Source organism: Hemicordylus capensis, chromosome 1 (assembly GCF_027244095.1).
Source record: "Hemicordylus capensis ecotype Gifberg chromosome 1, rHemCap1.1.pri, whole genome shotgun sequence".
In the NCBI taxonomy this organism is placed as follows: domain Eukaryota; kingdom Metazoa; phylum Chordata; class Lepidosauria; order Squamata; family Cordylidae; genus Hemicordylus; species Hemicordylus capensis.
The window spans coordinates 21,346,287-21,373,875 of record NC_069657.1 but is presented as its reverse complement, the minus strand read 5'-3'; the positions used below and the strand labels follow the sequence as shown (position 1 = coordinate 21,373,875).

Sequence of the window (27,589 nt, the reverse complement as noted above, 5' to 3'; positions counted from 1 at the left end):
CAGCCTTGGGATGGGAATTAACTGAGAGTTCCTTTCTTAGAATTAAGTAAGATTGAGATCAGTTTAGCTAGATGTGTCAGGGAATTTATTTTTGTTTAAGTGCTTAGATCTGACTACATGGTTCTTGTAGTCCCTGGGGGAAGGGTTTTACTTGAATGGAAGCAGTGACTGTTGATGCCTCTATAGTTTTCTTTATCATCCAGTTGTTAATAAATGCTTGCTGTTGTTAAAGTGTCTGTCACTCATTGCGTCCTGCCCTAGTCACACACTCCTCAAGGCTTCAGACTGCTCAAGTCTGTCTTGTAGGGAGGGGTTTTCCACTTTACTCTCCCAGACTCCTCCCTTGGAAGTGTGAATCTGCTCATATTAAAAGTGGGTGGTGGCAGCCTACCCGGGACTCCTCACAGCTAGAGGAGGGATTTTGTGTCCCCCTTCTCTTTTGATAGTTAGATAGGGATTGATAGTCTGCTTCCTGTTTGCATATCTGCATAAGCCCCCTTACCCATTTAACCTGAATAGTTTTCATAAAAGCCCTGCTGGATCAGGCTCAAGGCCTATCTAGTCCAGCATCCTGTTTCCCAAAGTGCCCCACCAGATGCCTTGCGAGAGCACGTGATGGGGGGCGGGAGGGGTGGGCCTTGCTGGGGTAAAAAAAAATTAGTAGAGGAGAGCTGGTCAGTAGAGGAGAGCTGGTTTTGTGCAAGCATGACTTGTCCCCCCAGCTAAGCAGGGTCTGCCCTGGTTGCATTTGAATGGGAGACCACATGTGAGCACTGTAAGATATTCCCCTCAGGGAATGGAGCTGCTCTGGGAAGAGCAGAAGGTTCCAAGCTCCCTCCCTGGCATCTCCAAGATAGGGCTGAGAGAGATCCTGCCTGCAACCTTGGAGAAGCTGCTGCCTGTCTGTGTATGTAGACAATACTGAGCTAGATGGACCAAGGGTCTGACTCAGTATATGGCAGCTTCCTATGTTCCTATGTTCCTCTAGGCATCTCCACAAGCAGGAGATGTAGGCATACCCGCTACATCTCCAACTATGGAATTCTCTGCCACATCATGTGGTGACTGCCAAGAGCCTGGTTAGCTTTAAGAGATGTTTAGATACATTCATGAATGACAAGTCTGTTAATGGCTACTAGTCTGAGGCCAACAATCTAGGACCAACAATCGGAAGTACTTTTTCACACAACGCATAATCAACTTGTGGAATTCTCTGCCACAAGATGTGGTGACAGCCGACAACCTGGATGGCTTTAAGAGGGGTTTGGATAACTTCATGGAGGAGAGGTCTATCATCGGCTACTAGTCGGAGGGCTGTGGGCCGCCTCTGAGTACCAGTTGCAGGGGAGTAACAGCAGGAGAGAGGGAACTCCTGCCTGTGGCTTCCAGAGGCATCTGGTGGACCATTGTGTGAAACAGGATGCTGGACTGGATGGGCCTTGGGTCTGATCCGGCAGGGCTTTTCTTATGTTCTTATGTAAACCCCAGCTGGTTAGGATGAGCGCACCCAAGCTAGATTCTGTCCTCAGCTTCTAAATAAGGTAGGCTGAAGAAACATCCTATATAGCTGGGGCTTGACAGACGATCAAGTTCCCTGCCTCATACCTTGTTTTTATGCAGCACGCGATCACAAAAACGGAGCGCACCCAATTCTAGAAACTGGATAGGGCTAATTTCCTACCCAGTTTATGGTTGTGTGAATTGCCCTACTGATAGACCTGTCTTCCATGAATCTGTCAAATCCCCTTTTAAAACCATCTAAGCTAGCGGCCACCAATCACAACTTTTGGCAGAGAATTCCACAGATGTGAATTTCACTGTGTGAAGAAGTACTTCCTTTTGTGCAACCTAACTCCTGCCAATCAGTCATTAGATAAAGCTGCCTTCTGCTGAGTCAGGTCATTGGTCCATTTAGCGAAGGCTTGTCTACACCAGGCCTGCTCAACTTTGCCCCCCCCCCGCCCCCCAGCTGTTTTTGGACTAAAGGTAAAGTGTGCCGTCAAGTCGATGTCGATTCCTGGCGACCACAGAGCTCTGTGGTTGTCTTTGGTAGAATACAGGAGGGGTTTAACAGTGCCATCTCCCGTGCAGTATGAGATGATGCCTTTCAGCATCTCCCTATATTGCTGCTGCCCAATATAGGTGTTTCCCATAGTTTGGGAAACATACCAGCGGGGATTCGAACTGGCAGCCTCTGGCTTGCTAATCAAGTCATTTCCCCACTACGACTCCCATTAATCCCCAGCCACAGTGGCCAGGGATTATGAGAGCTGTAGGCCAACATCTGCAGGAGGGCTGAAGTTGAGCAGCCCTGGCCTACAGTGACTGACAGCGACTCTCTAGAGTTTCAGATGGGGACCCCCTTCCCCAGCCCAGAGACTGAAGCTGGGAGCTTTTACTACATGTAAAGCAGGAACTCGGCTACTGAGCTGCAGCCCTACTCTGACATAGGAAGCTGCCTTCTACTGAGTTGGACCATTGGTCCATCTAGCTCTGTATTGTCTACACTGAGCGGCAGTGGCTCTCCAGAGTTTCAGGTGGGTGTTTTAACTTTAGTCATAGTAAATGGAAGATTACAAGTTTGCACTTTGTTCTACAGGTCAGGATATTGCCACCTTCCCATTATTATTAACCAGGTGAGGTCCTGCAAAACAGTTAAAGAAACACTAACGTTTGTGGGATTCTGGTTAAATATAAACTTGACCACAGAGAGCAGCAGTCACAAGAATCCTTCACCATATTTATATAACTATTTATTTACTAATGTTCATGTTCAGAATCCAGGTTTCAACTTTATAGAGTTCTGAAGGCAATGGTGGTTCTCAGGCCGTTGTTAAAATCTTGGTAAGTGACACCTAAAAAAAGAAAAGAAATCTAATACTTGTATTTGAATAAATAAGTCTGAAAATGAAATATCAAAATATCTCCAAAAAGCTGAAGTTTTAGAGAGAGGAGAAAGAAGCCCAACTTCATTGTTCTTTCCTCTTTTTCTGATTTCTTCCCCTCACCTTTTATTATAAACATAGCAAAATACATCAAACTTATATAAACACTTCACACACTGACACAATTTCTTTACCAAATACAATATATTACACAATATACTTTCATTTCAGTGAAAATAAATTATAAGGATATACACAATCCTGTACCTTACCATTCTAGTATTAGCCTTATTCACACAACACATTCAACACTCATAGAATAAGTGTACAGTGCAGTGTATACAGGTAACAGATCTATACACAGGTACATTTTTTTATATTATGTTGGGCAGAAGTACAGCACTACCCTGCCTATGGCTGGCCCCCAGGCTCACTTTTAAAATAAAATAAACGCAGGTACAGTCATTCACACAAAGATAGGTACTCGTGCACAGACATCTAAATGCAGGTATTACAAAAGGTCTGAATAGGGCAGAGGGCTCTTTTATATACCTGTCTTTAGCGGTTTTAGTTGTTTAAGTTTATAAGCTGCCTTGAGATTGCTGATTTAGGTGGTATAGAACAGTGAGAAAGGAAGGAAGGAAGGAAGCAAGGAAGGTTTCCCAAAAGAAAAAAAGATTCCAGCAAACTGTGTGCAGATACACACTCCCTTTTGCCCCCCATGTAACTGTCAAAAGTGGGGGGATACAAAATCCCTCCTCTAGCTGTGTGGCGTTCCAGGGTAGGCTGCCCCTCTCCACTTCTTTAATATGAACAGATTCCCCTTCCAAAGGAATATTCTGGGAGAGTAAAGTGAAAAACCCCTCCTTACAAAAAGGCTTGAGCAGTCTTAAGCCTTCGGTAGTGTGTGACTAGAGCAGGACACAATAAGGAGTGACACTCTGTAACAACAAGGATTTATTAATAATTGAATAAGGAAAACCATAGAGGCATCAACAATCACTGCTTCCATAAAAGTCAAAACCCTTACCAGGAACTACAAGAACCATGCAGTCAGATCCAAGCACTTAAACAAAAATAAATTCCCTGACGGGTCAAGCTAAACTGGTCCCTTTCCTTCCTACTGACTTCCAGGTAAGTAACTTCCAGTTGATTTCCAGCCCAAGGTTCTTAGTCTCTCCTTTCCTTAGAGTAGTTGCTGATCAGATCTCCTTCAGAAGTCTCCAGGGAAGACCTGAACTGTAACACACACCTCCCTGCTTCTCTATAGGCTGTTATCCAGTAAACTCTGCCTCTCACTCTGGATTGGGCCACAGGGATTTGATTCTCCCAGGCTCTCTTCCTGATTTGGAAAAGCCCACTCTCCAAGCAGTTACTCTGACTGAGGCTCAGTCCTCCCTCAAGCTTCCCTATCACTTCACCCCCCTGCTTAAAACAAGGCCCAGGGAGTGAGTGGTGTTCACAACCTGCATCAAATCAGGGTTTCAAATTTCCACAGGCTTACCTGATGCCTTTACCTGGAGATAACCTAGCCTAGTTACTCCATGTAGGTGCAATCTAAGGAAAAAATGGTTAAGGACAATAACATGTCATAGGAAAGTTAAGCTGGCTGGATTGTCTTTAGCATAAAAAACAGTAATTATTTTTAGCATAAGGTACAATTTTGCTGTCCCTTAGTTTCCATCTTCAAAATCAAACTCTTGAAGCATCACACTCCAGCACACACACGAATGTCTTCTTTTTGTGTTGGGCTTCTTGCAGCCAGTGAGGTCCAGCATGGTCTGCACATAGCATGAACTCCTGCCCCCATAAGTGATGGTGTAGCATCCAGGTTGTTGGCTCCCTGGACTATCTCTCCTTGCACAGGGACATTGGAAGTCTGTGGTCAGTGGACATATGGCTGGTGCATCTAGTAAGGAAGGTACCAGCTCCCGCAGTAAGGGTGGTGCTGCTGGGACTGGTCCATGGGCGGAGCCACCACTGGCTGAACGGGTTCAAAGAACCTGGACTACCACCAATCAGGGGCTGCATGCGCGGCCCCAGTTGTGGGGGGCATTATTTTGGTCCCAAACGGCGCCCTGTTTGGAGCCGAAATGGGCCCGCGCTGCGTTGGCAGCACGGCTGGAGTGACTCTCTCTGCCTTAAAGGTCTCACTGTCAACACAGCGGGGCCGATCAATCTCCCTCCCAAACAGGGCTGCGCGGACCCGTTTAGGAGACAGATCGGCCTGCGCTGTATTGGCAGCACGGCCGGAACAGCTCTCCCTGCCTTTAAGGCAGGGAGAGTCACTCCAGCCCATGCTGCCCAACGCAGCGCAGGCCGCTCTCCCTTCTAAACAGGGCCTCGCAGAGAGGGAGACCACCTCCCCCGCGTCTGACATCAGACAGGGGGGCGTGGCTAACCAGCCCCTGCATCTTACGTCATAAGTGGGGTGGGGCCAGGGGGCTGTGGCAGCAGCCTCATACAGGCCACCGCCAGCCTCCCTACACTGTTGGACTAGTCTTCCGTCAAGCTCTCTGAACCCCCATTCATTTCCCCGCTCTCATTGCTTAGGTAGTTTTATAGGAGGCTTCTGCACTATGGATATCATTTGTACCTAGAGTTGCCATGCCCTCCTGGAATTCTGGGTTTCACCCAGATTTTCAGCATCTCACCCAGATTGCTTAGCCCACCCAGCTTCACCCGGATATCAGCTTTCATTTAGAAAAAGAAAAAAGAAAAAAAGCTAAGCTCTAGCCCATTTAGAAACGGAGTTATGGAGCAAAACATGCAGTCACTATTCTGCTCAAAAATGATTTTAAAGCCAATTTACATAATATGCAAATTAGGCACCCAGATTTGGAAAGCCAGATCTGTACCAGTTACGGTCTGCTGTATATTTACTGCTTTTTTCTTTTCTTTTCTTTTCTTTTTGGCAGTGGCAAAGCTGCTGCACAATTTTTATCTATTCATGTTTTTGTTATGTACCAGGAGGATACATGGGTCCTTCCCAGTACATGATGGGGCACGTTGCCTCATATTAGTAGTAGTCTTTGTAGTATTACTGTTTTTCTTCTTGTTGTACGTTGTATTATTTTGAATGCTAAATTATGGAAATCTATGTTTACTAAATTGTTATTTTGATGTAGCAGCTACTTTGAATGTGGGGGGAGGGGATTTAAATCAGGGAGTCAGTGTACGGGTAAAGGGTAAGCCCCCCCACACACACCGCAATACAGCACAGCCCTGATTTAAATTGGACCACCACTCCACTCATGGCACCCCAGTAGAGTTGCCATGCCCCCTGAAATTCTGGATTTCACGCAGATTTTAAGCATCTCACCCAGATTGCTTAGCCCACCCAGATTTGCCCGGATTTCAGCTTTCATTTTAAAAAAGAAAGCTACGTTCTAGCCCTTGTAGAAGTGGAGTTATGGAGCAAAATGTGCAGTCACTATTCTGCTCAAAAGTTATTTTCAAGCCAATTTACATTATATGCAAATTAGGCACCCAGATTTGGAAAGCCAGAATAGGGCAACCCTACACAGAAGTTTAGACCTACACAGCCTCCTGATCACAGAAGTGCTGCCCGCTATCACGGATATGGCATTCAGGTCTTCAGACAATTTGTTCATATAAAAAGTGGATGACAGTGCATCCGTGAGCGGCGCCGAGGATGCGGTGAATGAAGGGCCTCAGCTGGTCTCCTGGCCCCATTTTTGTCTGCTGTACGCAAGTCCAGCATTTTTAAAAGACCATCTGCCTAGGACTCCAGTGTTCCAGGAAACGCTGCTACGAAACAGGTCAACTTGTACATCAACCTCATCTGACTTAAGTAGATTCATAAGAGCATGTGCCTGGAACCACATCTGTGCATCTCAGTGGAATGGGGATTTTTGAAACTAAATTGCCTTCAGTGGGACCACTCATAGCAAGGCACGCTTCATTGTGAGGAATGAGCTTCTGAATCTATCTCTCAGCTTCAAGAGGCTGCTAATGAGAGGCTGGTTTAATTCCACATTTAGGATCAGATTTTGCTTGCAGCCACACTGGTGTTCACCTTAAATAACACATCTTCAGAGCAATTTGAAGTTCTGGCTTTGCACAATGGGCATTTTGACATGTGAGACTTGAAAGCGGATCTTGTCTACATCTGCAATGCAAATGTAATGCCTGTCTTGGTCAGAATGCACATTTGCATTATAAATGCCTCTTTCTTCCTTTGTCTTCTGTATGAACAACAATCAGACATAAAGGACTGCTGTATTTGTGCCCTACTTTAAAGCTTCCAGAAAACACCTGGCTAGCCATTGTTGGATACACAGTTTGGGGCCTTTGGTCAATATATCAATACAATTATGCACTCCCAACAAAATGTTGCAGTATATCCCTGATGTGCATGTGTTACTTGCCCCATGACTGAGCATGATGGGAAACCCACCCACCCTCCAGTTAGCAATTAAAACAAGAGTCCCTGCTGTAACTTGAGTCTTACTTCATTTGCAGTTTTTAATCCCCCCCCCCCCCCCGTTTCTCCTCTGAAACACAAAGCTGTGAAATGGCTGGTGGAACATAGGAAGCTGCCATATACTGAGTCGGACCATTGGTTCATCTAGCTCAGTATTGTCTACACAGACTGGCAGTGGTTTCTCCAAGGTTACAGCCAGCCAGTAGTCTCTGAGCCCTCTCTTGGAGATGCCAAGGTGGGAACTTGGAATCTGCTGCATGCAAGCATGCAGATGCTCTTCCAAAGTGGTCCCATCCCCTAAGGGAAATGTCTCACAGTCAGGCGGAATTCAGGGGGCTGTGTTTCAGGTGGGCTCACTGCTGGACCAGCAATTGTCAGTCTCAGGGGTGTAGTAGCTATAATTGAGCAGATGGGTTCAAAGAACCTGGGGGCCCCAACTCCCGAGGGCCCCCAGTTCCACCCCTCCCTATTATCTTCGTTATCTCCCTCACTCCGAGGCGAACACAGGCCCCTTCTCCCCTAGCTACGCCCCTGGTCAGTCTGGATCTCTGACTGCTCTGCCTAGTAAAGCTCCACTCCTGAGGAAGCCTTTGTTTGCTTCCCCCTCCTCCCTAGGTAGGGTTGCCATTGCCAACACTGCGTTGGCTGAAATCATGGTGGGGACTCTTAGAGGGGGCCGGGGCGAGGCCACCTAAGGGTGAGGCTTGTCTTGTCTTGTCTTGTCCTGTTTTGTTTTTGGTTTTTTTAACTTTTAAAGCTGACACTGAGTGGCGATGGAGCAAGGACTGCGGTGAGAGCTATCCCGCCTCCCAAACCATGTGAATGGCTCTGGATGGGGCAGGGTTCACTTGGGGCGGGCACGCTGGCGACAGGCATGCTGCAGCTGAATTGAAAACACTCACTGTCTGCCACTGACTGCAGGAGGGATGGAGAGGGCGGAGAAAGCATCCCTTACTCGGCCCTGCCTTCCTTCCAAATGAGGCAGACGGGCCGAGTTCAGGCTTCTGCGCATGCCTAGTTTTCTCACCTAAGAGAGAAAAGGAGAGGTAGTCTTGTGGTTGCAAGCAGGGTAAAACAAAAACAAAAAGATTTTTTAAAAGGTCAAAACGAGGGAGAAACTGAGTCCCGAATGGGACGAGCAGGAAGTAGGGACTTCCCACGCAGTGCGGGACAGTTGGCAACCCTATCCCAAGGAGACCCATCATGGGGAAAGCGTCAGAGCAGCCAGCCGTGCCATGTGCTCTGCCTCCACAGCTGAACTCAGCCCAGGCTTGGAGCTCTGACCTCCTCTCCTGGGGATTCATTCAAGGGTGAGGAGGAGAATGGCTCCAGGACAGGGGCTGTCTGCTCACTAAGGGGCACTGAAGATCTTTTGGGATCTGTACTTTTTATTAGGGGGGGGGGAACTCTTACAGGTACAAACTTTGATAAAAACAATTCAAAACAACAAGTTCATTCATTCATTCATTCATTCAATTTATATACTGCCCTTCCTAAAGCGGCTCAGGACAGTTTACATGAAAAGTTGATCAAAACTGAGCCATACAAAGCTACAAAAGTACAAAAAGACCAAGATACATCAATATAATTAAATATAATGAAAGACATAGACATAGATCCCATCCAGATAATACTCAAACTTTGCCTCATTATTCTCCATACTAGAGATCCTTTGGGCCCTGCGAAACCTCCGTGAGAGTGGTGGGCTCTTGGAGCTCTGAAGCTTCCATGGGAATGGCAGGTCCTGGTGGCTCTGGCATCTACTCAGTTTCGTAGGCAGGGCATAGACGGCCTGTGTTCACAGTGCTGGTGGTGATGGCCAATGTTCCCTGTAACATAGGCCTGCTCAACTTAGGCCCCCCAGCTGTTTTTGAACTACAACTCCCATAATCCCCAGCCACAGTGGCCAATAGCCAGGGATTATGGGAATTGTAGGCCAACATCTGCAGGAGGGCCGAAGTTGAGCAGCCCTGCTGTAACAGGACAGGAGTTCCCAGATGTTGTTGTTGACTACAACTCCCAGAATCCCCAGCCAAAGGCCATTGTATTTGGGATTCTGGGAGTTGTAATCAATAACACCTGAGAATCACTGTTACAAGGAACACTAGTGGTGGTGGGCTGCAGGGATGTGCCACAGGGAGGAGAATGAGCGAGCAAGGCAACCCCAGAGATGAGTGAGATTTATGAATTCTTATTATTTAGCATATTTCTTTACTGCCCAAAACACAAGTTCTCTGGCTCAGAGGCAGGGCAGCACAAGTTCTTGAGACCCGTGTGCCCTGTTATACCTCTGCCCCCTGGTGTCGGTGGTTGCGGGGGTTCGCTGTTGGGGGTGGACCTCTCTGCTGGGTCTGGATCCACCCAGTGGCAGATTTAGGCACAAACTAAGCAAGCTGCAGCTATGGGCCTCATTTATGAGAGGCTCTGGATACCCCCCAAAAAGGGGTCTAAATTTCAAGTTTTACTTAACTGGTTGAAAAACAAAGGAGAAAGAAGATCTTTTAAATTTTATGTGATACGCAGACAGACAACGTGCCGGTTGTATTGCTTCTTCAGCTTAGTGGTGCCGAACTGGGTAACTGCTTTTGTGTTTCTGTACATTAAAGGCTCTCACAAATGCTAAGTAAGAAATCATGATGTATTTTCATTTGAAGGGATATCTAATACAGAGCAGCTTATTGCAAGATAACGGGCTTTGTTAGATTATTAGTTTTTCGTTGTATCATTGTCAAGAATATATGTAAAAATAAAGCCTGTCCAGGTCAATGTTTGGGCTGACCCTCACTAACACAGCACCCATGTTCGTGGTGGGTTATTTTGATGACCTTCCATTCCCACGAAAGTCCTCTGTGCCACCTGTCAATATGTCCCTGAGGGCTGTGTGATCCTCAGGGATATTTTTTGGGCGCCACAGAATGCTTCAAGAGAAAGAGAAGAATGTCGAAATCTGTTCCCCTACTTTGCACGAGTGCTGGTGCTTTGTTAGTCTAACTCAGTGGTTCCAAACCTGCAGGCCTCCAGATGTTGCTGAACTACAACTCACATCAGCTCCAGCTACAATTTATTGTGTCTGGAGATGCTGGAAGTTGTCGTTCAGCAACATCTGGAGCCCCCCAAGTTGGGAACCACTGGTCTAGCCCATCAGCAGCCCCAGCACCTCTCACATAGCCTCGGCACTTCCTTGGTCATGCTGTCAATGCATGAGAAGGGTTGGCCTTAGGGATGGGTGAGCCAGGTGGTTGCCCAGGTTGCCTACCTGATGGGGCATTGAGCTTGTGCGAGCCACACAACTTGGCAACACTGATAAACTAACCATGAGGGGTTATCAAAGGTACTCCTTGCTCAGGGTATTATTTAGCTTGGAACTGTGAGTCCTACCACCTGTGTTCTCTTGAACCTTGTCTAATATGGCTTATATTATCAAGCAGGGAGACTGTTGAAGAGGGCCAATGCTACTCTGAGGGAAAGTAGGTTGCCTCCTTGTTTAAAGGAGGCAATTATTAGACTTCTTTTGAAAAACCCTACACTGGATCCTTCAGAGTTGGGCAATTATAGGCCTGTCTCCAATCTCCCATGGTTGGTCAAAGTGATTGAGAAGGTGATGGCCTCTCAACTCCAGGCAGTCTTGGAGGAAACAGATTATCAAGACCAGGGCTGGTCAACTTCGGCCTTCCTGCAGATGTTGGCCTACAATTTCCATAATCCCTTGCTATTGGCCACTGTGGCTGGGTATTATGGTAGTTGTAGTCCAAAAACAGCTGGGGGGGGGGTTAAGTTGAGCAGGCCTGATCTAGACCCATTTCAAACTGGCTTTCAGGCAGGTTATGGAGTGGAGACTGCTTTGGTTGTCCTGATGGATGATCTCTAAAGGGGAATTGACTGAGGGAGTGTGACTGTTGATCCTTTTGGAACTCTTGGTGACTTTCGATACCATCAACTATGGTATTCTTTTTGATCGCATGTGAGTACTGGGTGTAGGGTGCACTGCTTTGCCACAGTTCTGCTCATACCCCAGGCAGATTTCAGAAGGTGTTACTTGGAGACTGCTGTTCTACGAAGCAAGAGCTTTTGTATGGTGTCTCTCAGGGCTCCATTTTGTCTCCAACGCTTTTTTACATCTACATGAAACCACTGGGAGAGATCATCAGGGGATTTGGTGCAGGGTGTTATCAGTATGATGATGACACCCAAATCTATTTCTCCATGTCAGCTTCATCAGGCAATGGCATAACTTTCCTAAATGCCTGCCTTGAGTCACGTAGGTTCTTGAAGGCACAAACCACACCACCCAGGAGAGACTAAAGAGTATTTGCGGGGGCCCAGGGGGTGTGAATGCCCTGGACTTCGAGTGCCTCTACTTACACTCCCCCAGAAGGAACAGGTTTGCAGTTTGGGAGTACTTGTCTGGACCCAACTCTCTCTCTGATACTTCAGCTTTGGCTGCTTCACCAACTGTGCTCTTTCCCGGAAGTGAGTGAGTGAACTTATGACAATGGCACACGTGCTAGTAACCTCCAGGCTTGACTACTTCAATGCACTCTACATGGGGCTGCCTTTGTATGTAGTCTGGAAGCTGCAATTGGTGCAGAATGCTGCTGCCAGATTGGTCTCTGGGACATCTAGTAGAGACCAAATATTTCCGATTCTAAAAGTTCTACATTGGCTACAAAATACAAAGGCAAAAATAGAAAGTGCCTGTTATTACCTATAACGCCCTTAACGGCGACTCAAAGGCGTACCTTCTCTATAGTTGCCCCAGAACTCAGGAATGCACTTCCTACTGAGATTAGAGCTGCTTCATCTCTGTTGGCTTTTAGGAAACAACTTAAGACACATCTCTTTGGCCAAGCTTTTTAGTTAGTTGGTGTTTTTATGGATATTGTAATCTGTTTTTATGTTTTAACTGTTACATTCTTGGTTTGTTTTGTTTTATGCTGTAAACCGCCTAGAGACTTCAGTAGTGAGTGGTATACACATTTATTAAATAAATAAATAATTTTAAAAACCTAAGGCTGGGCCTGAGCTAGATTGCAACAAAGAGACAGAATCAGGAATTGATTGGGGGTGGAGAGTAGGGATGTGCACAAAACCAGTTTCCCGGGTTCGGGTTCGAGTCCAAACTGGACTTGAACTAGACCGGGCATGTTCAGTTTTGGCACCCCTGAATGGGGGCCCAGTTTGGTTTGAATTTGAACCAGTTCAGGCCCGATTCGGGGGTGCCATGAACATTAAATTTTGTAATAATAATAATTTTTAAAAAACGGAGGTACCACTCCCGAGGGCTTCAGCAGCCTCAGGGGTGCTGCTGTGGCCATGGGGTGGTATCTGGTGGTTTCCCCTTCCCCTGCCAGCCTAACCCCCGGTCTCCTATGGGCCATTTTGGGGCTGTTTTGGCCCTCTTTGAGCATCCAGTGGCCATTCTTGAGGCCGCTGCACATGTGCGGGCCATTTCCATGGCCGGGTCATACCATGAAATACCCAGGTTAAACCTAAACGGCCTTAAAAAATGACTGCCACGTCCTCACAGAAGGCCAAAATGGTCTCCTACAGGCTGGTTTGGCCCATTTGGGGGGCATTTCAGTCCTCTGTGAATACACAGTGGCCATTTTTTAGGCTGCTGCGCATGCAAACAGGCTATTTGCGTGGTCAGATCATGACCTGGCCATGCAGATGGCCTGCACGCAGTTTCCTGCCTGAAACTTTGGAGAAGCTGCTGCCAGTCCGTGTAAACAGGACTGAGCTAGATGGACCAACAGTCTTTGACTCGATATACGGCAGCTTCCTATCGGCTAAGTTGTTCTGTATGTACATGAATATGTTGAAGTGCAACTACCTTCTTTTGTCTTAAAACATTTAGCAGAAAACCAAGACCCACTTGGACGCGATTCTGATGCTGTGCAAGGAAAGATGGGTTTCAGAAGAACTGCCAGAAACCTCGCCAAGCTCATTCCACTCATCGTTGTCCTTTGATATTCAAACGGTATTTGCTTAGATTGTGCATAGTACATGCCTTTTCTTTGATTCCAAGGAAACTGAAATATTACCTTCTGGTATGTAGGTGTCGCCTACTGTGCTAATTCATGTTAGTCACGTACTCGTGGAATGTATTAGCAAAATGTAGTTTATTACAACTTTTAACACTGCCACCACTTGCTTCCTAGCTACAAATTAAACCTGCTGTCAATTGTGTCACTGACATAATAGGCAACGGATTTTTAGAGTTCTTTTAAAGTGAAGTGGGGGAGGGGAGAGAATGGTTTTATTTTAAAAGGGCATTTCTTGGGGGCGGGGGGGGGAAGCTTCCCGCTTCCAGCCCTCTTGCACCCTCCAAAAGAGAGGAGGGAGGGAGGGAGAGGGAGGGAGACTGCAGCCAGAATGACGCCCACCCACATTTAAACAGTAAAAAAGAAACAAAAGTCCCCACTCGCTTCAGGGATTGCAAAATAATAAAAGTCAGGAGGGGTTTCATTTTCACAATTTTCAATGGGCTGATTCATTGCAATTATTTCAATTAAATAATGCCAAAAAAGAGTCTTGGAGGAAAAGGAAAATTAAGGTCGGATGCAGGTGTGTGTTGCGTGTGTGTGTTTCATGGCAGGATTTATGCGGGATTATATTATGTTTTCAATAACCGGAAGGGCAGATATCAGTTGATTAGCAGATATGTGGGGAATTTTATATAGCAAAAGTGTATCTTAACCTCTGGGAGCAATTGGGTTTGTATGAGAAGCAACATGCAGAAGAGCCAACAAATAAAAATCTCCACCAAATTAGTCTTTTAAAAATGGAAGAGTGAAACAAGGCCTGAATCCAAACTGCATTAAACAGCAAGGACTTCAGCCCTGAAGTCCCGGGTAAAAACATGTCTGCTTAAATCCCCCTCCCTCTTCATCAATTTGTTGTTGTTGTTGTTACTAACAATTTATTAGACATATATTCCCATAATTCAGAAGTTAAAATAATGCAATGTAGCAAAAACCAACAGTAATTATTATACTGTCTGACATACCATTCAAGGATACATCAGCCCAGTGTGCAAATGTTACATTACACAGGAGAAAACCCATTATTTCCAATGGGCTTTCTCTTATTCTTACTCAATGGGCTTTAACATTATTTGCATAACTTGCATGCACACGTTACTGGGCTGACATCCCCTTTTCACATGTCAGCCAATTATAATAGATGGATTTAATCTCACCCCCGTCATAACTATTCACACAAATTATACCTCCAATTTACACCTATAACTAATATACAAATAAATAACCCCTATATCAATGCCCCAAACAAAGTAATACAAATAAATAGAGAGAGAGAAATGAGAGAAAAACTCTAATGCAGCACCAGAGAATGCCAGTGTCCACATGAGACAACCATTACTATGCACATAACTCTAAGAAATTCTTAGACGTTTAGGTAATTTAGGTAACCTTTGCTGGGAGGAGAGCTGGTCTTGTGGTAGAGGAAGGAAAGGTTCTGCCGTCGAGTTGGTGTCAACTCCTGGCAACCACAGAGCCATGTGGTTTTCTTGGTAGAATACAGGAGTGGTTTACCATTGCCTCCCCCCACGCAGTCTGAGATGATGCCTTTCAGCACATTCCTATATCGCTGCTGCCCAATATAGGTGTTTCTCATATTCTGGGAAACACACCAGCGGGGATTCGAATCAACAGCCTCCTGCTCTCTAGGCAGGTTGCTTCCCCGCTGCACCATTAGGTGGCTTGGTCTTGTGGTAGCAAGTAGCAAGCATGAATTGCCCCCTTTGCTATGCAGGGTCCACCCTGGTTTGCATTTGAATGGGAGACTACATGTGTGAGCACTGTAAGATATTCCCCTCAGGGTTTGGGGCCCCTCTGGGAAGGGCACCTTCATGCTTGCATCAGTGGCGGAGCGTGACCGCCAGCGGCCCGTGGGCAGCGGCGGCCCCGCTCATCCCACCCCCCACATCTGACGTCAGATGCGGGGCTAGCCATGGCCCCACGTTTGACGTGAGATGCGGGGGTGTGGTCTGGCTGCGCAGCCCCTTTGGGAGCTAAACGAAGTCTAGCACTATGTCCCTGGGAAGAGCCACTCCTGGCCGCGCTGCCAACGCAGCGCCAACCTTCGTTTAACTCGCAAAGGGGCCGCGGGGCCCCTTCAGGAGCTGCTTAGGTTGGCACTGCATTCGCAGCGCAGCCAGGAGCAACTCTTCCCTGCCTTAAAGTTAGGGAAGAGCCACTCCTGGCTGCGCCGCGAATGCAGCAGCCATTTAACTCCCGAACGGGGGCCGCGCAGCCCTGCTCAGGAGCTAAACCAGCACCCCCGGGTCTGATGTCAGACGCGGGGGGGTGTCAGGGCTGCGAGGTGCGGCCCCTGGTTGGGCATGGCTCAGGTTCTTTGAATATATATATATATATATATATATATATATATATATATATATATTAGCTTGATGTTTTATTTCCTTTTTATTGTATGTTTTAACTTTTGTAAACCACCTTGGGGTTGTCTTTTAACGAAAGGCGGTATATAAATGTAATAAATAAATAAATAAATAAATAAATAAATAAAAACCCATTCACCCAATGGTAGCTCCGTCCCTGGCTTGCATGCAGAAGGTTCCTCCCTGGCATCTCCAAGATAGGGCTGAGAGAGACTCCGGCCTGTAACCTTGGAGAAGCTGCTGCCAGTCTGTGAAGACAATACTGAGCTAGCTGGACCAGTGGTCTGACTCTGTATAAGGACGCTTCCTATGTTCCTGTGTTACAATAAAAATAACAAATATCTGTTTCTAAATAAGGCTGGCATATTTGTGCAGCTAGGAACTTTAAGCACAAAAGGGCACCCAGAATGAACCAAGTCAGTCTAGCAGCCTGTTTCCCATATATGCCAATCTGATGTTTCTGGAAAGGCCTCCTCAATCCCCATTATGATAGGGGGAGAGCCAGCATGGTGTAGTGGTTAGAGTGTCAGACTAGGACTGGAGGACCCAGGTTCAAATCCCTGCACTCAGCCTTGAAACTAAATGAGTGTCTGGAAGCTCAGCTGAGCCTAGGGTGTGTATGGAACCAGTTTGGCTGGTTCAGTTCAAATCCGATCTGGATTCAAACTGGGCTGGTCCAGTTCTGTGTCTGCCCGAACTGGATCTTGTCCAATGTGACCATTGCAGTGGTTTGGAGGATATATACTTGTAAAGGGGAATCCTCACCAGATTCCTCACAAGTACAAAGTTTCATTGAGTGACTTTAAGTTCTAACATTACAAGAAAGGGAGAAAAACGTTCTGCACCTCATGCATCATTTGATCAACCTCTATCATGCCTGTAGCTTTTGTACAGTAACCATCTATTTCTAAATTAAGTCCCAAACTATTTAGGTTTTTGGGCAGGGCTTCTCAAACTAAGGTTTTGAACCGAACAACATCTGGGTACCCAAGTTATTTGAGAACTCCTGTCATAAGGGAAAGTGCTCCAAGTCCTTGATTGCTACAAGGAGGTGTCTAACATCTCACACAGTATGCTGCTGTTCATGTTGTAATGTAGACGTAGCTTGTTCCATGACAATGCACCCAGAAAGAGAAGTGATTGGGCTGTCCATTCATTGTATTCATGTCATGCAATCCTATATTAACCCACTGAACAAAACCATTGTTTCAGCTTTTGCTAAACAGCCTGTCCCCTTTCTTTAGATGATTGGAGAACACATGAAGGCATCCAGCAGCATCTGCAAACACCTAGAAAAGGAAGTTATCGGAGTCAGCTTAAAAGAAGTAAACGAATTCATCCCACGGTAACTGGTTTTTGAATATCAAAAATCCAGATCTAGACTTAAAAGGGGATTCCTTTATGTTTCCACTGTGATCTATTCCCTGCCCAGAGATGAAGTAATGGAGAGGCTCTAGCGCAGTGGGGTAGAGCACATTCCTTGTATTATTTCTTGTTTACACAGTCAGTCAGGTGTTGTGTAAACAAGAAATAATACAAAGAACGTGCTCTACCACTGAGCTAATGCCTCTCCATTACCTCATCTCTGGGCAGAGAACAGATCACAGCGGAAACACAAAGGAATCATAAAGGAATTATTATCTATTTACACACAGTTTACCAGATGTTATTGACTGGATTTGGTACTTTAATTAATTAACTAAAGAAAAATTAAAGATAGCGTCGAAGTATTCGTGCTGTCCCGAGTAGTGTGGCCTTCTGTAGCTGATGTGTTGGAATTTTATCGATGCCCAAGGTGTCAAGATGGGGTTCAAGTTCTTTTGGTACTCCACCAAGGGCACCAACAACTATTGGCACCACTACTGTTTTCTTCTTCCAGAGCTGCTCAATTTCAGTCTGAAGGTCCTCCTTGTATTTAGTTATTTTCTCCAGTTGCTTTTCGCCAACTCGTCTATTCCCTGGGATTGCAATATCAATTATCAGAACCCAATTCTTCTTGATGACTGTCAGATCTTCCATATTGTGCGCTAAATGCCTATCAGTTTGTATTCTAAAATCCGAAAGGATTTTTGCCTCCTATTAATTATTATTATTATTGTTTACACAGTCAGACAGGTGTTATTGACTGGTTTGTTTTATCCAGACACCGAGTCCTTCCCAAGGACCTGGGATGGCTGAATTTTATTATCAATGTTGTTGTTGCTGTTATTATTATAGATATTGTCACAGATTATATTATTATTTATTTATGTATTTATTGATTGATTTGATTTGTATACCGCCCTTCCAAAAATGGCTCAGGGTGGTTTACACAGAGAAATAATAAATAAATAAGATGGATCCCTGCCCTCAAAGGTCTCACATTCTAAAAAGAAACACAAGATAGACACCAGCAACAGTCACTGGAGGTCCTGTGCTGGGGGTGGAGAGGGCCAGTTACTCTCCCCCTGCTTAATAAAGGTGCCTCTTTGCCCAGTTAGCAGGGGATACCATCCCTGAGTAGCCACCAGACGAGCCGGTGGCAACTGCAGATGAACCTCTCTAATGATAGTGAACAGCTCCTAGGCAGGTGCAGGGACCTCTCTGATTTCATGATGCCCACAGTAACATAGAGAAGCCACCTAATGACACGGCAGGGAAATGACTTGCCTAGCAAGCATGAGGTTGCCAGTTCAAATCCCCACGGGTATGTTTCACAGACTATGGGAAACATCTATATCGGGCAGCAGCGATATAGGAAGGTGCTGAAAGGCATCATCTCATACTGCACGGGAGATGGCAAAGGCAAACCCCTCCTGTAGTCTACCAAAGACAACCACAGGGCTCTGTGGTCGCCAGGAGTCAACACTGACTCGACGGCACATCTTTACAGCAACATAGTTGGGAAACAAAGTACATGTGTTTATAATATGACTGTGTTATTCTTCCCTTTACACAAGGCATTGAGGTTTTTTTGCAATGAAATGAAATCACAGATACCAGTGTCTTCAACATGCTTAAGAACAAAGTAGGAGCTTTCAGTCTTAATCAGCTCCTAATGAGACTAAAAATAATTTTACATTAACCTTTGAAATTTCACCTCAGCTCAGCAAGAGTGGAGTGGGTAGTTTGCTGCAAAATTCTTCACATGATCAGACATGGCAGAGTGGAAGGAAAATTACTTGTCTAGATTGTGAACTTGTACCATTTCTGAAATGTGACTGGAGTTGCAAATGCATAATTAACTTAACTGATCAGACTGAATTTCCAGGTCTTGGATTTTACTTTCAGTTTGGATTTAGATGTGATTAACCCTGAAGCATTCAATGAGGCTCAGAGTATCAACATTCCTAAATGTACACGGAGAGACAATCATAGAATTTTATAGTTAGAAGGGATCTTGGTGGTCTTCTTGTCCAACCCCCTTCTCAGTGCAGGAAATCGCTACAAGCGTTTCCTTATAGATGGCCAACCAGGCTCTCTAAAATTCCAGCAAAGGAGGGTTCACAACAATGTAAGGCAGACTGTTCCACTGTCTCCCATCCCTGCAGAGCCATCAGACTAGCCAATGGTAAGAACTCTTATAGTTAGGAAATTGCCACTGGCTTGTCTGGAAGCTCTGCAGAGACAGGCCTTCTCCCGGAGACTATGGAATGCACACCCTGCTGAAATAAGAGCCCCCCATTTCTGACAATTTAAGTCTCTAAAGACTTATTTTATCACCCAAGCATTTTAACTGGACTGTGGTTTTAAATTGTTTTAAGGTTTTCATTTTCAGTCTGTTTTATGTTGCTGTGAACCAACCACAGACAGAAATTTGGGGCGGTCTACAAATTTGAAAAATAAAATAAAAATAATAAATTCCCTGTAATGTCTAGCCTAAATCTGCTTTCTTTACATTTCAACCCATTGGTTTTGTCTTGCCCTCAGGAGCAACAGAAAACTTAAAATAATAGTGAATATATAATAAATATAATATCCTATCCTATCCTATCCACCCCCAGCACAGTACCTCCAGTGACTGTTGCTGGTATCTATCTTGTGTTTCTTTTTAGATTGTGAGCCCTTTGGAGACAGGGATCCATCTTATGTGTTTATTATTTCTCTGTGTAAACCGCCCTGAGCCATTTTTGGAAGGGTGGTATAGAAATTGAATAAATGATATGATATGATATGATATGATATGATATGATATGATAAAACTGAAACAAGAATAAAACTAAGGGCAGCTTCACGTGACTGCCGGCAATCCGTAAGTGGGGGAAATGTCGGAGATAAGTTGAGAACTGACAGCTCATGCTCTCAGCGGTTAAAGCAATATCTAGTGTGCCAAATTCCATCTATCCAGCACTCTGTCTCTGACACTGAAGAGCCAGATCATTGAAATATTAGGGCGTTTCCAGATGGCGAAATACTTTGAAAACAGAAGTTCTTATAACTTCTCCTTGGGACTTTTAGATGATATCATTGACCATCATGTAATTTTGCAGCCCCATCTGCTGGACATTTGTTGCCAATCCATGATGAGAATCAAGTCTTTTGAGACTTCTAAGGTAGTTTCAGAATACTCGGTTCTCATTGCTGATTGGCAGCAAATGGCCGGTAAATCAATGGCACTGCAAAATTGCACAATGGCCAACAATGCCATCTAAATATTGATAGTTTACATCCTTACAAGTATGATGGTAATTTAACACTTGACAGTTTGTCTCCTGGAGGCTTTACACATGAGGCGTCTGCCCCGAATCTCCTTTGGGAGAGAGTGTGTGAGTTCACACACCAGCCAAGCTTACCCCAAACTCTGGACGAGATCCTTGGACCCACTGCACACACAAGTTAGGCTTTGTGATGCAAATTCTAGCTTATCTCGAGGTATTTCCGGATTTTTAAAATGCTGGTTTTATGCTACTTTTTCTGAAAATGCCGAAGCAAACAGGGAGAGGCACTGATGTAGAATCATTAGCGTGATAAGAGGCACGGTCTCCTCAGAAATGCAGATCTGTCTCTGCAGGGAACACTCTCTCTCTCTCTCTCTCCCCTCCCATTGGCTAGGAAGGAAAACACTGATGCAAAAATGAAACCTGAGAGCAGAGGGGAGGGGCTGCTTCCCTCAGTGCTGCGAGCGTACTTCAAAGTGGCTTCGCTCAACATTTAACCCAAAGCCTGAAGCCTAGTGGGAATAACCTCCAGGATCTGATATCCAAATCTATATTGCCACTGAGCATAGAAGCCCAATTCTAGATGTCATAGCTAATAAACATTGGTGGCTGTAATTTCCATAAATTTGTCTAGTCTTTTTGTTAATATAAGCTAGTGAGTTTTTAATACACTACCAGTACTACTCTGTTCTAAGCTTATGGCCTATAGTAGGTTCTTCCTTACTCTTGGAATGGGCAAATAGGATCCCCCTCCCCTGAATTCAGTATCAATGCTAGGAATCATAGGAAAATTGGAAACTGCCTTATACCGAGTCAAACAATTGGTCCATCTAGCTCAGTATTGTCTACACAGACTGGCAGCAGTTCTCCAGGGTTTTGGGCAGGAGTCTTTCCCAGCCCTACCTGGAGATGCTGCCAGGGAGTGAACCTGGGACCTGCTGCGTGTAAAGCAGATGTTCTGCCACTGAGTTAGGGCCCCATGCTAGACTGAAGGGTGCTGTGTTGTTTATGTTTGTTCTGTTCATGGCTGGTTGAAAGCAATTTTTAATAAACATTTATATTACAGCTTTGGAAACAAATTTCTGGAGTGCAGCAAAGCAAGAGATTCACCCCAGTTTGTGCCATTTATGGTGGCTTACATTAACAGCTTCCATGACCTGAAGTAAGTTTGCTTTCCGAATTCCCTAATTAAAGGAGAGAGGTGGAACAAATCTTGGGGTTTAGCTAAGAATTGATGGTGTCCTTTTGGAGTGTGGAATGTGAAGCAGGTGATATGGAATTATTTAATCCAATCTTATAAAAGTGTATCAAATAAGTGTATAAAAGTAAGTTTGGTTCATGTCCCTAACAGAATATTGAGCCACTAGGAATGTGGGGCCCCTCTCAGGAGTGTGAGATAGGAGGCCAGAAATAACAAATGCCAGAACCTGTTGGGAGATAGATAACATAGATATGCAACTAGTCCATTAGCCAAATCCCTCACTCAAGCAAAAATAGACATCTCTGGCACCAGATACTGATAGGGAATAAGGTGATCAGAAAGACCAAGTAGTAACTCTTCCCAGGCTCTAAATAGCACCTCTGGAATGTGTATGTTTAATTACCAGTGACATGTATTAATTGCTCTACTGATATGTTTGTTTGCTGAAACCTAAAGAAACTGGTCAACTGCACAGTTTCAATGCGCAGTATCAGCGAGACTCTCTGGCTTGTACTTCGTCTTTCATGATCATGAAATAAAAGTTTATTTGAGCACAGCACCCTTGTTGTTTGAACTCCATTTAGTCAGGCAACGAGTATAATTGCAGGAACTCTGTCTAATCCTCTTTGGTTCTGGCAGGACACCCCATTCTTTATCCATGTGATAGAAGGATGAACGCAAGTGGCTGAATCAAACAGGAAGGCAAGGTTCCAGAGGACTTTTTCCCGCAACACAGACATCATTGCAAGGATATTGCCTTTGCTTTTTGAGACTGTTAGCAGCCAGCAGAAGGAGACTGAGACTGACCACCTGCGTCCTGGAGAAAGTGGCCGGTCACCTTAACATAACATGTTGAGAAAGTTGTAGGGAAAGGAAGGGCTGCCCAGAGGGAGGGACAGTAGGGGCAATCTGCCCCAGGCCCCCACAAAGCAAGCCCCCCTTCCCCCGGTTCAGCTTCTATGTATACCATTAATCTATGCACCAGCTCTCCCGCATTGTTCAACAGAATTCTTGTTATTTTGCATCGTTTCCTTTAAAAAAAAAAAAAGAGGGAATACTTTATCACAGTATAAGATGGCATTGGACTGCAAAATGTAGACCCTGACCAGACCATGATAAATTGGGCAAGGAGAGCTACATGTGAGAATTCTTACATGTGGACCATTCATGCAAGAATTCTTACATATGCCCCCCAACTCTGTAAACACATGCACGAGTCCTTTCAGAGGGGCCCCCAACATCCCACCTGCCCCAGACCCCATAAATCCTCTTGGCAGCCCTGCGGAAGGGATTTTCAATGATCCCAGTTATACAGAGCAAGTGTGTGTGAGAAGATCCAAGTCCATTAAGGGTCTCTGGAGACATACATTTAAGGTCCAACTACTTGTAAAGTTTTATTGAAGAAGTTACATACTTGGATAGAAAGCCTTTGTCTCTGAGCTTTATGTCTTCATAGTGTGGGTCCAAATGCCGTGAGGAGGAGGAGATCTGAGAGTACCAATCAGAGGAAGCCAGAGCATTCATCAGAGGCCATCATCTAGACGGCCTGAAAGTGAAAGGAGGAGGAGGAGGAGGAGGAGATCTGAGAATACCAATCAGAGGAAGCCAGAGCATTCATCAGAGGCCATCATCTAGATGGCCTGAAAGTGGTTGAATCTAGATGGTTGAAGGTGTCGACTCAATGTGTAGCAGTTGTGAAAAAGGTCAATTCCATGCTAGGGATCATTAGGAAGGGGATTGAAAATAAAACGGCAAATATTATAATGCCCTTATACAAAACTATGGTGCGACCACACTTGGAGTACTGCATACAGTTCTGGTCACCACATCTAAAAAAGGACATTGTAGAACTGGAAAAGGTGCAGAAGAGGTCGATCAAGATGATCAGGGGCCTAGAGCACCTTTCTTATGAGGCAAGATTACAACACCTGGGGCTTTTTAGTTTAGAATAAAGACAACTGCAGGGAGACATGTTAGAGGTCTATAAAATCATGCATGGAGTGGAGAAAGAGGATAGAGAGAAATTCTTCTCCCTCTCACATAACACTAGAACCAGGGCTCATCCCATGATATTGATTGCCAGTAAATCTAGGACCAAGAAACTAAAGTATTTTTTCACACAATGCATAATCAACTTGTGGAATTCTCTGCCACAAGATGTGGCGACAGCCAACAATGTGGATAGTTTTAAGAGGGGTTTGGATAACTTCATGGAGGAGAAGACTACCAACGACTACTAGTTGGAGGGCTATAGGCCACCTCCAGCCTCATAGGCAGGATGCCTCTGAGTACCAGTTGCAAGGGAGTAACAGCAGTAGGGAGGGCATGCTCTCAACTCCTGCCTGTAGGTTTCCAGCGGCATCTGGTGGGCCACTGTATGAAACAGGATGCTGGACTAGATGAGCCTTGAGCCTGATTCAACAGGGATGTTCTTATGTTCTTATGTAGATGTCTCCACCTTATGAAACCAGGTAGATATTCACTGGGGAAAGGGACTCTCTCCCCACCATCCCTTCAGCCCCAGTTCATTCTCCCCCAACAGCCGGCTTAGCCGCCTCTTCCTCTCACTGCCCAGCAGCCGGCCTGGCTGTTGCTTGCTCTCGCTGGCTGCTCACCTTCCTCTCCCCCTCCCCTCACTCACAAAATCTTGCGAGAGCTGCCGCGCATGGAATTAACAACGGGTACGCCTTAGAGAAATAGATAGATAGATAGATAGATAGATAGATAGATAGATAGATAGATAGATAGATAGATAGATAGATGGTTTGATACTTGCTTTTATTGTTTTCATGTAAAATCTTACAATAAATTAATAATATAAAATATTGCATCCCACCCCCTCACCCCCCATTTAAGCCAGGCTTAAAACATGCACATGACCATTTTCTGCAGGTGGGGAGGGAGCAGGGGGAAGGCAAGACTGAGCTTATCTTCCCCCCAGAAAATTCTGTTTGACGTGAGGGATGTGCTGCTCACATACCCACATGATCCATCCTGCTCCTGGGATGGAGGAGCCACTGATAGACTTGTCCTCCACTTTTTGTGTCTTGGGGGCAACTATGAACTTGCAGTAAAGCTTCACAGTAAACCTGCAGTAAAGCCTGCTGTCTGGAAATGCTCCTGGTATATGACACAAATAAATCAGTGAAGATTTATGACATATAACTCAGTGAAGATTTTTTAGCCCTAGGGAAATGCAACACCCTACTCCCCAACACAGCTTTGGCCTCCAGCGGGCTGCTGAGTCCTCTCTGGAATGTGGTTATCCAAGTGTGATGGGAACCTAATGGACTGAGGTGATGAGCGACTCATGCTCTCTTTGCATGTCTTTGGCCTCTTATGATTTATTGCTCTAATGTATTTTTATTATGGCTGCATACTAGCTTTCCTGGAATGCTCAAGCACAACATCTACTTGCAAGGAAATTTGCTGAGCTTCCTGAAGGGAGTGCCCCGCTGTGTGATTTCCTTCCTAGTAGCTGTGTTGGTAGGCAAAGTGCCAGATGGGTCATGATGAATTGATTCCGGGCTTTTGTGGCTTCCTTGCCAGTGGACTCCTTTCCATGCGGCTCCACCTTCGTCGGCTGCATCCTGTCCAGTCAGAAATTCAGGATCTGTATGTTCTTCGGGCTTTTCTTTGAGTTTTTCCATAGTTACCTAAACATAGTTGCCCAAACAGCTCATCCAAACTCTGGACACGGTTTGTGAATTATGTATATGCAAGGGTATATACACCTGAACACTGTATGTGCGTGCACCTTATGTATATACAAATGTACACACTCACTGGACACAGTTTGCACATTATGCATATACAAAATGTTTCAGTGTTTCTGCAGGCCTGGACAGATCTGCTCCTGTTTAGGCCTCCAGCCAACTCCAGCTCCAATAGGAGCCTTATACAGTAGCATAGGGAGGCCAGCGGCGGCCCCAGTTCAGCCCGCCGGCGGCGGCCACGCAGCCACACCCCCTGCTTCTAATGTCATGCACAGGGGGTGTGGTTTTGCTTGCAAATGGGGCCATGCACCCTGTTTGCATGCAAATTCCAACCAGCGCCGCATTTGCACACAAATCCCAGACAGTGCTGCCTTCGCAGTGTGGCCGGGAGCGTCTCTTGCTGCTTGAAAGGGCAGAGAGACATGTTCCCGGCCAGGCTGGGAAGCTGGTGCTGGCTAAGCTTCACAAAAATGGCTGCCACAAAGTCACAGCCTCTGAGTGTGGTGGCCCGGGTTCTTTGAACCCGTTTGCACAACGGTGGCTCCACCGCTGGTCTTGTAGGGTGTTTGTTTGTTTGTTTGTTTGTTTTTTGGAGCTCATAAAGGACCTTGGCTCATCTGGAATCATATGCAATACAGACATTGTATAATTATTATTTTGTTATTTAAAATATTTATATCCTGCGCTTCCAGTTCAATACTGCTCTGGGTGGATCACAACAGTGAAATCAATAGAAGTAATATAAAATTTAACACAATAAAACAAATGAAGCAGAATGTAGAATAAAAACAAATCCAATTAAAATCAAAATCCCACCATGCTTGTCATCAGAACATGCCTCCCAGGTTGCTGGGAGATGCCCCTGCACACTTGACACCACACCTCCAGGGTTACTTAGCAACATGCCCTACTACACTTTGCCTACCAAGTTGTTTGGCCACACACCCCTACCCCTTCTACACCACACCTCCCAGGTTGCTTGGCCACAACCGCTACACATTCGAAGGCTAGGCTACTTTAAACTGTCAGGGGATTAAGCAGGTGAAGTCCCTACCTCTATCACTTCCACTGACCTTTTTATACTAGACTCTTTTGACATTCTGTGGCTCAGCTCACCCCCAACCGTAGACTTAACAGACAGAAAATGCCACAATCCAAAGCAGGGTAATGCATTTATCAGGACCAAGCAAAAACTCACCAAGGATCAAAGGGCAAGCTTCAAAGTCTTTCTTTGTCAGGTTTGATGGCAAGTAAAAGGACGGGAGTGAGGACAAGTTGTCGAACAGTGTTCTTCGCTGTGAGGCCTGGAGGCCAGTGGCAGCCCCCATCGACCAGAAGTGCGGCCTCCTGACTAACTGTTTATTGAGCCTGTGCGAAGCTTCAGCACTCTGCACAGTCCTCCTGGCCGCATAGGGAGGCAACTATTTCCAGTGCGCAGCGCTTTGCCCAGGGCCAGGGGGCTTCTTTAAGGGAAAGAGAGTCCTCTTGACCAGTGTTGACTCACAACTCCCATCATCCCCAGCCAAAGACCACTGCAGCTGGGGATGATGGGAGTTGTAGTCGACAGCATCTGGGGATCCCTGTTACAGGGAACACTGCCCTTGACTCCTCGCGCCACCTTGGGGAGGTGTGCACAGAGTGCTGGGAAGTGCAGCTCTTCCCACTACTTTCCTCTTAAAGCGCTGAAGAGAGGGCTCCACCTCTCTCTCCAAGGGCCCTTCCTGCACTGAGAGAAGTGCAGTACTGGGTGGAGGTTGGCTCAGTAGGAAACGGCTCTTGCATTGAAGGCCCCCACACATGAAAAAAACCAACAACAGTGAAGACCATTGTTGTGTAGACGCTCCAGCAGTCTTCCTGGGTCTCAGGAAGGACCACCGGAGAGGGATACAGAGGAAGAAAGAGGTGGTAAGCAAGTGACCAAAGAGGATTTCCACCCCCAGCGTGGCAGTGCAAGCAGCTTGAAGCGGGAGGAGAACCAGGGCGAATAACAAGCCTCTGTGCTACCTGCTGAGGCTGTGGGGTGGCCCTGATCTCTGACTTCTGGGAGGAAAATGCTTGCCTTTTATAAAGGTCTTCACACTTTCTAGATCCATCTTCTGGTGTGGTAGGAGAGCTGGTCTTGTGGTAGCAAGCACGAGTTGTCCCCTTTGCTAAGCAGGGTCCACCCTGGTTTGCATTTGAATGGGAGACCAGACCACACGTGTGAGCACTGTAAGATATTCCCTTCAGGGGAAGGGGCTGCTCTTCGAAGAGTCCGTGCATGCTTGCATGCAGAAGG

General features: G+C 45.7%; 1 protein-coding gene across 4 annotated transcripts in view; it reads left to right on the top strand.

Annotated features, from left to right (window-relative positions):
* Positions 1-27,589, top strand: part of EXOC3L4 (exocyst complex component 3 like 4) — a 198,414-nt gene that overhangs the window by 134,874 nt on the left and 35,951 nt on the right. For all 4 annotated transcript variants that reach the window (XM_053284297.1, XM_053284296.1, XM_053284298.1 and 1 more), the window contains 3 exons: positions 13,190-13,312; positions 17,002-17,102; positions 21,461-21,556. In XM_053284297.1, the coding sequence (XP_053140272.1) occupies positions 13,190-13,312; positions 17,002-17,102; positions 21,461-21,556 (320 nt within the window). The remainder of the gene's footprint in view (positions 1-13,189; positions 13,313-17,001; positions 17,103-21,460; positions 21,557-27,589) is intronic.